General features: G+C 46.7%; 5 protein-coding genes across 5 annotated transcripts; 3 read left to right on the forward strand and 2 right to left on the reverse strand.

Moving 5' to 3' along the window:
- Window positions 1-4,560: 4,560 nt before the first annotated feature.
- egt-2_1 (Hercynylcysteine sulfoxide lyase) lies at window positions 4,561-5,973 on the reverse strand (the record flags this gene model as incomplete). Its single annotated transcript, XM_031153892.1, has 2 exons — window positions 4,561-5,185; window positions 5,267-5,973. Coding segments are annotated over 2 exons (1,332 nt in total), but the record flags the coding sequence as incomplete, so codon positions are not given.
- A 712-nt stretch (window positions 5,974-6,685) lies between these two features.
- Window positions 6,686-8,649, forward strand: SCPB_1 (Carboxypeptidase S1-like protein; the record flags this gene model as incomplete). Its single annotated transcript, XM_031153893.1, has 5 exons — window positions 6,686-7,007; window positions 7,060-7,204; window positions 7,255-7,498; window positions 7,652-8,191; window positions 8,242-8,649. The coding sequence occupies 5 exons, from the start codon at window positions 6,686-6,688 to the stop codon at window positions 8,647-8,649; spliced, it is 1,659 nt and encodes a 552-aa protein (XP_031001072.1).
- A 656-nt stretch (window positions 8,650-9,305) lies between these two features.
- Window positions 9,306-10,163, forward strand: LHYA1_G008990 (uncharacterized protein; the record flags this gene model as incomplete). Its single annotated transcript, XM_031153894.1, has 3 exons — window positions 9,306-9,357; window positions 9,568-9,967; window positions 10,103-10,163. 3 exons carry the CDS (start codon window positions 9,306-9,308, stop codon window positions 10,161-10,163), a joined length of 513 nt encoding a protein of 170 aa, XP_031001075.1.
- Window positions 10,164-12,831: 2,668 nt separating this feature from the next.
- On the reverse strand, window positions 12,832-13,407 carry LHYA1_G008991 (uncharacterized protein; the record flags this gene model as incomplete). The annotated part of the gene is made up of 2 exons (XM_031153895.1): window positions 12,832-12,992; window positions 13,017-13,407. The coding sequence occupies 2 exons, from the start codon at window positions 13,405-13,407 to the stop codon at window positions 12,832-12,834; spliced, it is 552 nt and encodes a 183-aa protein (XP_031001076.1).
- Window positions 13,408-14,889: 1,482 nt separating this feature from the next.
- RHM52 (DNA repair and recombination protein) lies at window positions 14,890-16,202 on the forward strand (the record flags this gene model as incomplete). The annotated part of the gene is made up of 4 exons (XM_031153896.1): window positions 14,890-14,897; window positions 14,951-15,618; window positions 15,669-15,701; window positions 15,754-16,202. Coding segments are annotated over 4 exons (1,158 nt in total), but the record flags the coding sequence as incomplete, so codon positions are not given.

Raw genomic sequence — 16,202 nt, forward strand, 5'->3', positions numbered from 1 at the left:
AGACTGAAGATGGCCGACTGAAATATGGGAAGCTAGGCGGAGCAATGACTTGAAGACACTTTGCTGTGGAGATATATACAAGTGAACTTGGAGCGGATTGCGGATGCTTTAAGTAAGATCTTTTAACCGGGTGGAGTTATAACAGAGCATATATTCAAGGAAGAATGTCCCGAAATAGTAAATCTTGTCAGAAAGTTTGTTCCTTGTGGTGCCGCTTGATTATTTCAACTCCCAGGGTTCTCTCATGTGGTTTCCTCTATTCTTTCATTCTGCAGTCTTGTACATACATACTATCGTAGAAGAGTTTAAGATGGCATGGTTAGGATTCTTAAACGTTCCAATTGGAGTGATTGAACATTGAATCTCCTTCCCGCTTTGTGAATGGATACAAGTATTGAACCTGGACTAAGCTAAATGGACAATACGAAATGTTGGGATGATCTCCCGGCGGTTCCCTCAGCCTCTTCCTATGGCCTAGTCTTCCGTTTCCAACTCGGACTTGTACGTGGAACAAACACTGAGGAGTTCTCACAGGGTCTCTGGGAGTTTCGCTAAGCCGCATTCTATGGACGTTGAAGTTGGTGTTGGTGTTGGTCTTGTGTTTCGTGGATGAGTGTGCGTCAGTACATCCAAAGAGAAATGAGCTAAGGTGCGCGAGTACTTTCAATTGTCGGCGTTGTTCTTGAGAACGATGTCAGACCGTGCCTTAGTACCGCCTGGATGGCACTTCATAGCCCGTGACTGATCCCAACGCAATCCAACATGGACAAAAACACGAGTCTGGGTCCCCCTGCGGAAGCTTACTACTAAAGTCAAGAAACACCGCGACGTGGAAATCGAGCGGTTAAAGACTGGTCCGCAGGCTGACAAACGGTTGAGATGGAATATTGAAGGATTCTTGTTCCAGGAAGTTCTGGGCTGTAGAATTGTACCCTGAATTGCTGGTGTTGGTGTTGGTGTTAGTGTTGGTGTTTGTTTCGAATTTCATGTACTTCGTATCATATGTAGCATTCTACTTTACTTCCTTCACACCTCCCTTAGAACGAATCAGCTAATTTATAGCATATCAGCTTCTGCCCATATGACCTTCAAATAATCCTTTGTGGCTGTTCATTGACGAGGTCAGCAATTACAACACTCGGGAAGTCATCCTTCACTTCCATGAAGCAGCACTATTCTTAGACCAGCCAACTCGTTTAAACAATCCAAAAGGCAGATAGTTAAGACTTCGCATGCTTCATTCTGTGATCTTGCTTTTCACCACTTTTCAATCATACAGACTCGCTCTTTGACCTACTAAATTGTGGATTTCCCGCTTTGTGCGCTTTTACTTATAGCCTTAGTGTTAGTCTCGAGTTCAAAACATTTGAAATATTCTCTCAGAACAGATCACAATTTCCTCATGAGGGCGACTTCGTTACTCAAATGTTTGTTGGTGTGCGGGAGTTTAGTTTCATGCTTGATGATTAGACAAGATGTTCCAGCTCCAGCTTCAGCGCCAGCCTCAACTTCAGCACCATCTCTACCTCCAGCACAACCGTCATCAACCAGGAATGCTAATGCTACTTCTTCTGCAAACTTGACAAATCAGCTCATCACTTCGACTGCTGTAGTTAGTGGTGATACTGGAACAGTGGTGTATTCTGCAACGACCTTCTCCAACTATACAAATCTCCGAGCCTCTACAACAATTACGACCGATATTAATACCACATCAACATTTACTCAGGCTTCGACAACTACCACTGATGCTGGATCTGAAACATTTGTGGCTGTTGTCTTTGCTGGTGGTGTTGCATGATGGGCAGCTTGTAAGTCAAACAAGACATTTATTCAAGAGATTACTAACCAATAATTCTTCTTTGAAGCCTCGGCTGGCTCAGTGGAAGCAATTAACCAAATCGAGCCCCCTTCAGATGAGCCAGAAGGCGGGGAGAAGGATGATCCTACATATAAACTCAACCCGAAAGAGACTTGCAGTAATTGTGGTGGAAGTGATACTATTGGCCTGTGCCTGAGTGGCAACGAAATTGGATGTAAGTTCTCAAGATCCAATTGAAAATTACCCTCCTATTAATTGGCATTTCTGACCTAAACAAATCTAGGCCCCTGTGACTGTCCGCAACCAAAGGAGTATTGCAAGAGTGATAGCAACCAAGAGAACGGCTGTCCGTGTGAACCAGACCCAGGGTACGATCCGGTCGATGTAAACATAGACCCTGATGAGCCTCCCCTTCCATCCGATTCCGACTTCATTCAAGCTGGCCAGGACATACTGAAAGATATATGGGGTGGAGATATTACAAAAATGCCAGGCTATGTGGCTCCACCAGCTTCACCGGTACCTACACCTTCACTCCCCGCCGGCAACAAGACATGTTACGGACCAACAGGCGCCCCGAAAGGTAGCCTACCTTTCCCACGCGACTTGGGGTATGCTTCCCCTTCCTCGGTTGAAATTTAAGAAATGCTAATATCCCCATCCAAAGATCATTTTCAATAGATCATGTATGTGGAACTGACAGCCCCAAGTACACCTCCGACCCGACTCATGAAGGTGGGTGGGCAGGCGATCGATTTTGGTTCGATAGTAGCGGAATATTATGCATGAGTACCGCTGTTGATGGCGGAGGTGCGGATGGATGGTGGGTTGGAAAAGGAGAAAAGGGGTGTACAGATGGTTGGAATCGATATATCGAGACCAGTGTACAGTTTTCGGATGACCAGACCAATTGCCAGCCGAAACAAGATTGGGATATCCCTAAGACGCAAGACTCTAAAGATATTTTCTATATGCTTTTAGATGGCTGTAAGTTGTGTTTATCCCTTCGAAACATGGTAGAAACTGACCTTGCAGGTGATACCGACACGTCAACTGCTAAGAATGGTGGCTTGTTGAAACAGAGCACTCCGAATGGATGTGTAGATTGGCGTATATTCGGAGTCAGTGCCGTGCAATAGTATGAGGCATCGATAGGTTTCTGTGTCAAGACCTACGAATTACCATTTCCTTTGTTTCTTGCCATGAGACTTGTGGCCCTGCACAGATACAAGTAGGATTTGCGTGACGCATTTATATAGGGATATATAAGATATATCAGGCTATAATTTGAATGCTATCGAAAGAACTGGTGTGTTATCGCCATTTGTAGAGGTGTTGCAATGAAGGCGTCGGATTGTAAGGTAGGTAGGTAGGAAGGAGGTAGGTGTAGGTACCTATGTGTACCTCGTACTCGTAGAAGCCTGAAGAATTAGTGCTTGGCTCGCTAATATCTTCCTGTCGCGTAATCTTGCTAAGGAGGGGTGGGCGGTGTATACCCCGCCACAAACCAACACCCTCGAGGTCGCCACTTTGAAGCACCAACACAACATACCTGAAGGTACCTAACGTACTTCAATACAATAAATTCCTTGCGTTTTTCTTCTTCCAAGTCTCAAGGTAACAGCCCTTTTGTATCGCCGGCAGCATTACGAAATGCCGAACATTGGCCTGTACAAAACCCTCGCAACCTTCTTCTTTTTCTCCATTCGCGCATCCTCGGCTGCTCAAAGTGCTCCTCTCCCATCTGTAATCTCAGATATCGTACCAAGATTATCAATAACTGTTCCACTAAGACACAAATCAGCACCGAATCAAGCAATAAGTCCCAAGAGCAGGGAAAAGAACAACAGAATTGTCCGGCCATAAAACCTTGGTGTAAAGACGCGGACTGCATGGGCGATGAAGTGATCCTTACACCCTTCCCATAATAACGCCCAAACTCTAACATCCGAGAAACAGGTTGCATTATTCCGCTGTCTAGCCCCAGGCTTACTCAATGATTGCCCTTGCTGTCCAATGCCCATTCCACTTTGCTATGCGGAGAACTGTAAAGCCGTGGCGCCAAATTCGTTCTGCTCCACCTCTCTGCTGTTGAACTGCGAGTGCTACGAGTACGAGCCAACGGAAAGGTATGTTCAGCCCGAATCACCGTCACCCACTCCCGATGAACAGATCAGAGCTTTGAGTGAGGCATACTGGGCGAGGGAGAGGGAAAAGAACCCAGCTGCCGGGATGTCTTCGGCTGGAGATACGAGAGCGGAAGGATCTGGTGGAGTTGGGACTGAAGCGGGCGACGAAGGCATTATCCAAGGACGTTTTGATAGCAATTGGGGAAGCAAGTCTGAGATCGAAGGAAATATTGGATTGATGCGGGAATATGAGATCTTGGAGTTTTCTGCGGACTGTCGCCGGATGTCTTTCTTTTAAAGAACCATCTCTTATGCTTCCTGGTAGCTCTACAGCATTCCGTTATGCTCGAGAAAAATGAAATCATCGGTTTTTGTACACGAGCTTGGATCTTGGAAGTTGGTGACTCAGCTGATCTAATGCTGTACAAACTGCAAGCAACCTCATGTATGAAGAACCATAGATCTTATGAGATGGACATCCATTGGTACATCGCCTTGAACGGGAAGCTTCACCCTTCATAATCCACAAGCGGGGTACCCTACCACTTCTTTACTCCTCAGCAGGAGTCTGCCCGTAGGAACGTACTGACAACATCTAGTGACATATATTCACAGCTTAATCTCCCCAGTCGTAAGTCTATCACAGAGGACCCTCAGCTTGGAGCCAACCCACTCGAAATCTTTTAGCTCGAGATAGATCTGTCCGCTCAGTCTTACCCACATGACTCCGGCGTGAAAAGCAATTTGCAGGTAGGTATCAAACTCCTTGACAGCCGTTGCATTCAGCCATTTCTGAATCTTCGATGTTTCATCGATCTCGAACTCTCCTTTCTGCTTCTGACTTCCATCGCGCTTGAAGGTCAACGGCAACTCAATGTTGGAAAAGCAGCAATTGGTGAGCGTCTTGGTTGCATTATTCATGGTGCTTGTTCCAAGAATCTCAGCCACTCGGTTTCCGCCAACACGCGCGAGCTCCCAGCAGTATTTACGGATTGCAGCTTCGCCACCACAGAACTCTTTCCGGAACGCGATTGCTGTAGGGACACAGACATACGGAGTATAGTCAATTGTGGCCACGAACTCAAAGAGGTGAACGAATGGAGACTTCTCATCTGGATCAGGTACTTCTTCTGGGAAGTGATAGCCGTGAGATGTGGGTAGGCAAGTTCGTATCAGATGTTGATTCCGAACCGGCACATGAAATACTGCACAGCCACGAGGAGTGTAGAGCCACCTGATTCATCTCAGCCTGGAACTTACCCCAGCCACCCTATTCCATTGCTCCAGTTACGATGAGTGATTGATTTGAACTTACTTATGACAATTGCTCACAAAGAAATCGGGACCAACGCTCCCCAAATGCATCAAATCGACATGCCCTATGCCATGAGCACCATCAATGAGACTGAGCACACCAAGCTCCTTGCATTCTTTGACGAGCTCTTCCCACGGCATCCTAGCCCCAGGGAACGTTAGAACGGTGTCGAACATGGCAATTCTGACATTCCCACCCTCGCCCCTCACCTTCTTCACCATTTCCCTAAACCTCCTCAGAATATCTGCATCCTCAACTGGATACTCTAAGAGAATTGATTTTGGCACCAACGGCGTCATCTCCCCAATACTAGCAATAGTCTTCTCACAAGCCCCATAAATAGTACTGAAATGCACAATCACATCTCCCGTCTCCCATTTCAGATTCCGCATAACGGTATTGACACCCGTCGTTGCATTGGGTACAAATACGACCTCGTCTACGGGCACTCCCAACAAGGGCGCAACTGCTTCCCGTGATTCATCGATCAGATTTGGAAGGTCTGTCACGATGAAAGTATCTGGACGCTCTGCAGCGAGTCGTTGAAGCTCGTTTTGTCGTTCCGCAACTGGACGTGGGAATGCGCCAAATGAGCCGTGGTTTAGGGGAGTGTAGGAGGGCGAGAAAGAGAAGTGCGCATCTCGCATTCGGCTTCCGAAAGGTACTTTGCGAGTCATATTGATAATAGATTTGAATTTCAAAGGGAGTGCTTTTAAGAAGAGAAGGAGGGAGATAGCATAGTGAAGGCTACTAGCTCCAATCTCGAATCATGTGTTAGGCCTAGTTGGGAGTAGCGCGTAAGTTGGCCCTCTTGAGGTTATTCCGACCGTCTCTGTCTTTCTCTCTTCTTCACCGGCTAATCACCTGTTCAAGTGGAGTCCAATAACAATAGCATCCGCAATACGGAGAGGTTTATTGATTAGGTAGGAAACCGCCGCACTCGTGCTTCTCCGCCGACAGCGTTAGCGTTAGCGTTAACCTGGCCTGGGATTCCAAGCTGAGGTTTGTAGGGCGTACCTCAAGGCTGAGCCGCAGTACCTTGGCTGATGCTGCGGGGTGGGGTTTCTCGCTGAAGTCTCAGTGAGGCCTTAGGGTGATTTATAAGTGGTAACTTGGCAGCTTTGAAGAATTTTGTTGTGTTTTTAGAAGCCTGAAAAAGTTTCCGGCGTTTGGCAGTTTTAATATTGAGGATGTTTCAAGTTTCATGTCTATTTATATTGAATATGCCTCCTTGAACACGTCCGTCAACCCCCAGCGCACACTCAGCCTCTATACAGCCCCACTGCCAAGCAGCGGCACATTCATTGATGTTCCTGATCCTGACTCAATAAATTGGCATAGTTGCCTAAAAAAGGAATTCTTGGAACCTTTTGTATTTCCCAACTCAAAATCCGGAGTAACTTTGCGACATATCCAAAGATGCATTTATTTTATGTCTTAACTTTGTTTTGCGCGGTGAAAGCCTTCGACCTTTTACCCAGGGGCCGTCCAGCAAATGCTACCGATGTGAAGGTCATCACATCCCCCGGTGGCGCGACGATTCGCTACAAGCAGCCTGGGGGGTCTGGAATGTGTGAGACAATGCCAGGTGTGAACGAATATTCGGGATATGTGGATCTGGATAATGCAACCCATATGTTCTTTATTTTCGTGGAGGCAAGAAAAGACCCAGCAAACGCACCTTTGACGTTGTGGTTGAATGGAGGACCTGGTTCCGATTCTCTCATTGCGTTCTTTCAGGGTGAGCTTTGATTCGTACAAGAGTAGGATGACAATCACTAAAGAGAAGCTAGAACTTGGACCGTGTAACGTGACGAAAGAGTTGAAGACGCAGCTTAACCCCTATGCATGGAACGAAGTGTCGAATATGCTCTTTCTTTCGCAGCCTATCGGTGTTGGGTTTTCTTACTCTTTTAAGTCTTCAGACAGCTCTGGAACGTAAGTCACATATGGAACAGCTAATAAAATGGCTGCTGACTCTTTACTAGATATTCAGAGCTTGACCCCGCGGCGGCAGTTGGCACGACCGATCAAGCTGCTGTCGCTGCATGGCACGTCTTGCAAGGCTTCCTCGCCAACCTTCCGAAGCTAGATTCAAAGATCACCTCCAAAACATTCAACCTATGGACCGAGTCGTACGGAGGCCACTATGGGCCATCATTTTACTCGCATTTCATGGACCAGAACGCTGCAATCGCCAATGGAACGCAAAATGGCACCCAGCTTGTTATGGTAGGCTTATTCTCAAACAAAAAAGCTGTTCTTATCTATAGAAACTGAGGGGCTGAGAGCTGTTTCAGGAACCTACATGTCGGGTCCCGAGGCAGCTCCCAGGCTCGGCTCTCGCTCATCACTTAGTTTTACTAGGCTAATTTGTTGGATCAGGATACTCTTGGCATTATCAATGGTATCATCGACGAGAAAATCCAAGCCCCATACTACCCCGAATTCGCTGTCAATAATACATACGGCATTAAAGCAGTAAATGATACCGTTTACTCCCAAATGAAAGCCGCCTACTATGATCCGGGTCAATGCCGAGACAAAATTGATGCTTGCAGCGCTAGTGCGAATAAAACCTCCCCAGATGGTCTGAAAAATTGCAGATTGGCTGAGGCAATCTGCAGATATAAGGTCGAATACCCTTACTACGATGTCAGTGGGCGTGGTACTTATGACATTCGCTACACAGGAAAAGAGCCTGACCCACCCCTGTATTTTGTCGACTTTCTGAATCTGGACAGCACACAAAATGCCTTGGGTGTCAATATGAACTACACTAGCGATTCAAGCGATACGGTTGGTGTGAACTTTGAATTAACCGGCGACTTCATTTTTGAGACAATGATGGACGATCTTGAGGACCTCTTGAATAAAAATGTCCGCGTTGCCCTCTTTTACGGCGATGCTGATTACATCTGTAATGTATGTGCCCGCTCCCGCCGTTTATCGTACTCATGCTAATGACTACCCAGTGGTTTGGCGGCGAAGCTGTATCGATGCAAGTGAACTACACGCACAGCGCAGATTTCCGCGCTGCGCCCTACTCACCATTCATGGTGGATAACGTCGAATACGGCAAAGTTCGACAACATGGCAATTTCTCCTTCACGCGCATCTATGAGTCTGGCCACGAGATCCCCTACTATCAGCCTAAGGCTTCTCTCGAGTTCTTCCGACGTGCTCTAGGCAAAAAGGCCATTTCAGACGGATTTGCAGATGTTACGACGTCTTATAGCACCAATGGAACTTCGGGAACTGGTGATATTCAGTCTTCATCTTCTGTATCCCCGAGTGCCAGTTCGACTGGAGCTGCGGCAACAGCTTCGCCATCTAAGAGTGCGGGAGACAGGAGAATCAAGATGTTTTGGAGATGGGATTGAGAGCATATTAGGTTTTGGATAATGTTTTTTGGATGGGCCCGGGATAGCTTGGCAGGATGGATTTCTGATGATTTTTGAGATGCAAAAGGAATGGTCATGCAAGCACGAGGAGTAGTATCTCATAATTGGTCAAGATTTCGGTGTACTGTAGCATTTCCTCGGATGATAAATTGATAATACTTACACCCTCCATTCAGATTTTAGAAACTCAAAGAAAATTTAGTCCGCCATTAAATAATGTTAATGAAAGTCAAGAAGTATTCGTTGGTCTATAGAGGTTCGTATAATCGTGGAAGTAGTAAAGACATGCGGAGGTCTGCAAGATTATGCTTTTCATAGTGAAATTCCTTGCAATACATCTACTCAGGAAAGACGGAATTGCAGCACTTAAAGAAGCAGAAATACCAACGATACTTCGGCGAAGCAACCAGAGGTAATTTAACGCCGATGAAATGAGAAAATCCGATGAGATAAAGGTACCGCCAATTCGACTGTTTTACTTGAAAGCAGATGTGAACGAATATGGACGAGTCAAGCTACTGCAAAAAATAGAAACAAAGAATAGCATTTTAGCTATAGATCCCAAGAAACATAGGCCAAATAAGGGAAGTACCATCTGCTAATTCGCACTTTTCGTGAAATGACGTTGGAAGAAGATGCTGAACAAGGATACAGAGAAAGACACTAAACACTATGCGGAAGACATTGGTGAGCACAATAAGGACTAATAGAATCAACAACTGTTTCCAAGGTATAATCACTAGGAACAAAGAAAGGAATACGAAGTGAGATAAGTGGGGCTAAAACCCTCGCGTCTGTCTGACGCGTCAACCGCGTCAATGTCTCCAACCTCATCTCTAAGCGTGTGTTGCCGCATCGGGAGGATACTGGAATAAAGCTCTAGGTCTGCTTCAACAGGTGGATCAGTGGAAGAAACCTCCGCAACTAGATCCAGTTCCGCAAAGGCTCGACATGTCTACGCCGTGATATACAAGACGCCTCCTCGACATTGCATCCCATACTTCCCAGAAGAACACGAAGAGGAAGTCCTAGAATTATACGAGGAGCTCGAGGATGCAAATAACAGGGTGCGAAGGGAATGGGAGGAATATGGTGATGCTCTAGGCTGGGATGTCGAGGTGTCCTTTGATGGCGGGCGTAACATGTGGAGGGTCAAGGATTATGAAGGTTTGTCGACTGGTGTTCGTGTCTCTATCAAGGAGTGTGAGGTGAAGATGTCTGGATCTGAGCCTGCGCCAGAGCCAACGGGGCCAGTGCCAAGTGAAGAGACATGCAGTCTATTGGGGATAGGTGAGGGGTAAGTGAGATGGGCGATGCAGAGAAGCTTGGTATCTTCATCTTGATACATACTGATGCGTTCAGTAGGTTTTGGAGAGCCCTTCTCTATGTTCCTTGATCATTTATACCCACATCTTGTTTACTACTTATACAGCCTTTGCAAAGTTCCAATTATGGCTAGACTATTGCACCAAGAGTACGAACGCGTGTCATGATTTTCACTTCTTGACTCTCCGACCATCAAATTAGTGTTTTCCATTATTAAGTTTTATATATGCTGTGCCTCAAAAGGGATAGCTTGACGCGACATATTGTGTTTCAGCATCCCTGCTATGAGTTTCCATAGCGTTCTATCCGTTTCCACTCTTTAAAGCGATCTATATAAGTCACGAGGTGGTCCCATCTTTTATTCTTGCTCCGCTTCCGCTCGGATCATTGGATCCTGATCCGTCTCACTTTTCAGAAACACTACCCATTATCTACAAGTACTTTTCTCCAAAGTCCAAAGCCAAGAATTTTGTACAGCACCATCATGGCGGTGGACTACATACGATGCTGGAGAGGGAGAAGCGGTCCGTTTGTATGTCAAATCGTTTGAACTCCAGCCACCAGGTTCGGAAACTATTTGTGATTGGGGTAGTGGAGGGGGAAATACTGATGATGAATCTTTCGATACTTATGACGAGTCTATCGATGCTGATGATGAGTCTGTCGATGCTTGATCCGGCTATAGATGTGAGCCAATATGCTCCCGATATTTAGGACTGGGATCTTTCTGTTTGGGATTTAAAGCATTTATCTCTTCTATAAACATGCTTATAAACCTCTAGTCTCGTTTCGTTTCACTTTTGTCTTGAAAGGAATAGGTGCGACCTCTTAAGTTTCGGAATCTCATTTAGCAGCCTCTATTACGTTTTATATACTCCCGCTTATGAAAATGCCATATATAAAAGGCCTCAGTCTGGCTCTACGCAACCACTATCCCCTAGACCTATTACCTCTCAAACATTTCTCACCTATATTCCAGTCCAGGAGGCTGTATCCCTACCCATTTCAAGCCAAGACGGGTGATTGCCTCTTAGTATCGACAATGTCTACTTCCCAAATCCCGCATCCAGTATCACACAAGCGAACCAGCAGTGCAGCGGGGAATTCCACGAGCGATCTACCAAACCTGAAAAGACCAGCCTCATTTGGCCCTAACATGGCAGACCCAACCCCCGTAGCCAAACCCCAATTCCACCTACAGAAAATCTACGTCCTCGAAGTCGACAGTTGGCCGCAGTATGACGACCACGACACTGACTACCACGGGGTCTACTCCACATTGCAAGACGCAAACAACGCCCTCCGGACTTTCGTTGGAGTCGAATATAGCGCTACGGAGCGCTGCAAGCACGGTACGCGAGTTAACGGTACTCTTTGGTGGTCATCTAGTGATGTTGGAGAGGGAGATGCGGCAAAGGTGTCCATTCGTATATGGGATGTAGAGCCTCCTGGATCGGATCTTGATTCACCCGATGAATGGAATGGTGGGCGAGACAAGGGTCAGGGCCAAGATTCTGATGGGGAATGGTCAGCGGGAGAAGATTATTGAGGGAAATGAGTGTCCCTAAGGTAGGCTATTCTTGATAATTGATTTCGAAATGAATAATTGCTAATACTAGAGTAGAGTAGAAGTTAGAGGTAGGGGCTTTGCTGAAGGATCTTGGGGATGGATGAGGAGAGATTCCTATTACTGATTCGATAGCAACTTTTGAAAAGAGAAATGAGCGACTGCGTACGCTCTGCGTGCAAGCGAGAATATAAATCAGGGGCAAACAACCTCCATTCACATGTATATATTTATATATACCATCGTTGATCTACTTCTCTCTCACATAATCCCGCTTGTCGGACTTGGACACCTCATTGCTTAAGTTGAATCAGCAGGTCTATTCACTCCAGCTCCTAAACTTAGTTACTTGTACGTACAGTTGGACGCGAGGTACTTCGAAAATGTGAATACCCTCTTGCGCAAGTGCAAAACCTAGCTCGTTTCTAGATTTATTCCTTTCTCTTCTTTCTAACCTATGCAATTCTCAATATCCAACTCTCTATACCTATACAACCAAACCTCAAACCTCTCACTCATCTAAAGATCTTCAACGTTCGCTCGCTCGTTCGCTCCGCCATGATCCATCCACTACCCATCGCTATCCCTGCAATGACAACCTACATTCTCAACAAATGGTTATCCTCCTCCCCCTCCAACCTCCCCAAACCGCCACCAGTATCCTCCCATACCATCTACTGCGTCCTACGCTCCTTCTCCGACAACAGATACGTCGACGATCACAACAGCCGGACTGTGGAATGGATATACATGGACCTGAAAGACGCCAACAACTGCGTTATCCGCAACGGCAATGGCACGAAAGCGGAGTTTGGGGAGGAGTTGTTGGGGTATTATCATCATACGGATTTGAATGGGTATCATAGCTGTTTGGTCACGAGGAATGATGCGTGGGAGAGTAGGGTGGAATATTCGGTGCTGAGAAAGGAATTGCAGCCGGAGGGGGCAGAGGCTGATTGTGGATGGGATGGAGGGTTGCGTGTGAGAAAATGAGTATTTTGGGGTGGGGTTGAGCAAGGGATTATGTGTGTAGTTGGGTCAAGCATATACTATTATTGTGTGTAGGAATACCGAAGCGTACTTGTCACTTTCTGTTTGTTGTGAAAAGACAGCAGTTGATGCTTGAGTGAGAGGATGTAATTGCAAATTATTTTTGTTAAGTGATATGCCGCAAAACGATGTAAAGCCTTGGCCTCCCTGGTCTGATTGAAAAGTAGTCTCTCTTGGTTGGGAGAGTAGCTTATGCCCACGACGCGTAGTAGCCATAATCACATGAATGGCTTTGCTTTCTCCTCGCACCATTCCCAGAACTGCTTCGCCCTCCCCTCATCGATTGCCTTGTAAACATCCGCTCGCGCACAGGGCTTTATGATGCCAAACGGCCACACATAGTAACCATTCTGGGCTTGGGTGATCTTCTCTGAGAATCCTGAAAACATCATCGTATACGCACCGTATTTGGCGTCGTAGAGGAGGAATGTTCTCAAGAATAAGAACGAACAGCCAATGATGTCTGCCATCAAAAATGCTAGTGTGCAGGTTTCCAGGGTTATGACAAACGCTGATGATGTCCTGGTCTCCCCATCTTGCGGCAGCTTCGTGTGCGAGAAAGAGGTTTGCGCACTTTGTCGCTCCGTAGTCGGTGGATGCTGAGATAGTTTTGCCGCTATCGAGATTTGCAAAGTCAATGCCTCCAAGCGGCGACCACACCTCAATTTGAACTGATCCTGTCCAGATGATGCGTGACGGTTGAGCGGATTCCGTTGTCCCGGCTTGAAGGAAGGGCACAAGCAGGGTAGTGAAAAGGAAGGGTCCAACTGCATTGACTCATATATGCCCTTCATGTCCTTGAACTATCGACGTTCCCGGTTCACAAACAGTGGCCGCATTGTTCCATATGATGTGCAGTGCCTTCTACTGTAGTGTGAAGCTCTCGAAGACTGGCTTTACGGTTCGAAGATCGCTGAGATCAAGCCCGTGGAGTGATTTGAGAATTCTCCTGGTACACGAGGTGGACCTGTAGACTCGATCTCTGAAATGGTTTTGCTGATTCTTTCCTGAGACCTGCCGGCAAATAGATGGTTGCGCCCGTGGGATAGAGGAATCTGGTGAGCTCTTTCCCAATCCCAGAATTTGCGCCGGTGATAATGAATACTTTGCCCACTTGGCCGCTAGGTGCAAGGTCTGCTTCGATGAAGGGGGGTGAGCCGAATGGGAAATACTGTTGCCAGATGGCTTTGAATAACATTGTTGCAGTTTGTGGTGGTGGGCGTTTGAAGCAAGACGAAGGTAGGGGAAGTTGGGATATCACTGTTGTCTGTACATGACTGCACTTCTCTGTAAATGCCACGAGTCTTGGACTAGAACTAACCATTCACCCTCCTCGTCCTGACCGCCACAATAATTCACAGCACTATGCGCGGCAGCATCTCCAATTCTAGGAGGTCGACGCTGGCCTCACGCTGCGAGAACAAGTTCATCATTTTGGGTTCCACGCTCTTGTAGCTTGTTGGTGGCGTCCGTAGACAGACCCAGTTAGAAACATCTAAAGAATGCCTGTTTGATGTTGAAAGCCAATTGCTGAGCATTAAGTTAGAAAGAGAAGTAAAGACAGCCACAATGAGGAGCAATATTCGAAAGCTCGTTGGTGATAACTTGACCCCATACCAAACACTTTATCAGTATATAAGACAACGTTGAGTATTTCTTTTTAGTGCTTGCATCTTTCCAACCATACCCAGAAGACTATTTGACCCATATATCCTTAAGTAGTTCAGCGTCTGAGAATATACTTCTTTTTGAGAGGGGCACTTGCGACCCAAAGACATGTTCATTGCCTCAACAAGCCTCCCACCGACTCCAGCTATCAAGGAGCTCGAGGAAGCTTAGATGGATAAATACAAAAGTTGCCTAATGATTAAACCGAGAAACTTAGCAGGGGGAAGAGCAAAGTAGCTTTATGGGCTGAAATCGAGCTGTTCGGTCACCGTTCAGATTGTAGAAAATGAAGGCGAAAATGATAGCAAATGAAAGAAAACTCAAGGCGTTGGCTTTCCAAGAGCTCCTCGAACTTGATTGGGTTGGCAGGATGTATACTCATCCAGGCGTTAATATCAAGAAAATCAGGAGTGAGACAAGATTCGGTATCAAGGAAGTTGCAATTCAGGGGCAAGCTACACGTGACTGGAACTTTAGCGTGTTTTTGTTGATAAACGTCGCGTCTCTGCTCACGCGACAAGCAACTAGAGTCAACATCTCGACTTGCGGCATCAATGCCAACCCTCGCAATCCCATCTCCTTCTCCTTGCTAGATTATTGGCATCAAGATGCCTGCGTAAGCCTTTTGACAACCTCAATTCTTGCCATCCGCTAATATTACCCTGATAGACCTGGAGAGCAGCATCTCAACTCGGGAGGCAAACCCATAACAAACCCGTTCGAAGAAGTAAAACCCCGAATATCCGAATACACAGCCCAAGAAATCGCTACCCTGCAAAGTAGGCTCGAAAAACAGCTCGGGCCCGAATATATATCATCACGAGCAGGTCCTGGAGGGCAAAAAGTTTATTATCTTGCTGCGGAGAAATGCATACAGCTCGCGAACGACGTTTTCGGCTTCAATGGCTGGTCGAGTCAGATTATGGATGTGCAGGTTGATTTCGTTGATGAGAATCCTCAGACAATGAAAGTTAGTTTGGGTCTTTCGGTTATCGTGAGGGTTACATTGAGAGATGGCACGTTTCATGAAGATGTGGGGTATGGGCATATGGAGAATGCGAAGGGTAAAGCTGCGGCGTTTGAGAAGGCCAAGAAGGAGGGTACGACTGATGGGCTTAAGAGGGCTTTGAGGAACTTTGGCAATGTGCTTGGCAATTGTATCTATGATAAGGAGTATTTGGGTAAGGTTACGAAGGTTAAAGCTCCGCCTTCGAAGTGGGATGTTGAGAGGCTTCATCGACATTCGGACTTTACGCCTGCCAAGAAGGAGCCGGAGGTGCCCAAACTTATTGAAGAGAAGTCAAAAAACCTAACCGGGGCCATTACACCTAGCTTGAGTAAGTCTTCGTATCTGCCTATATTACACAAAGCTGACCATCGAATTCAGCATCTGAAGATACATTTGATGATGAATTTGGAGGTTGGTCTTTCAGCTCTCCAATGTTAGATTGAAGTTTCTCATGATAGTATAGATTTCGATGAAGCAGATTTTGGTGTTGCAGATCCAGATGCCCATCCAGATGAAGTGGTTTTACCTCCCCAATCCGCGTCATCACGACATTTCAACAGCGCTCCAAACACGGTTCCCGCGAAAACTCAAAACCAACTACAGAACCGGCCTCCGGTCAAGCTACCACAGCCCATGGCAGTACCTACCGGGCGACCTCAAAACCCAACTCCCCCAAATCCTCAAACACCAAATGGTGGCTTCTCAAGATCAACAAGCGGAGCCAACTCAGCCATGCGTCCACCAGCAGGGCCTCCACAACAAGCCCAAGTTCACGCCCAAGCACCCCCCGTAGCAGCACGCCGCGTTCTTGATCAACCAAACCGTGGCCTCGATCAACCAAACCGAGTTCTCGACCAACCAAACCGTGCTCCCGACCTCAATCACCCATCCCGTACCGGCACCGGCACGGGC

This window comes from Lachnellula hyalina, assembly GCF_007821495.1.
Source record: "Lachnellula hyalina strain CBS 185.66 chromosome Unknown contig00295, whole genome shotgun sequence".
Lineage (NCBI taxonomy): Eukaryota > Fungi > Ascomycota > Leotiomycetes > Helotiales > Lachnaceae > Lachnellula > Lachnellula hyalina.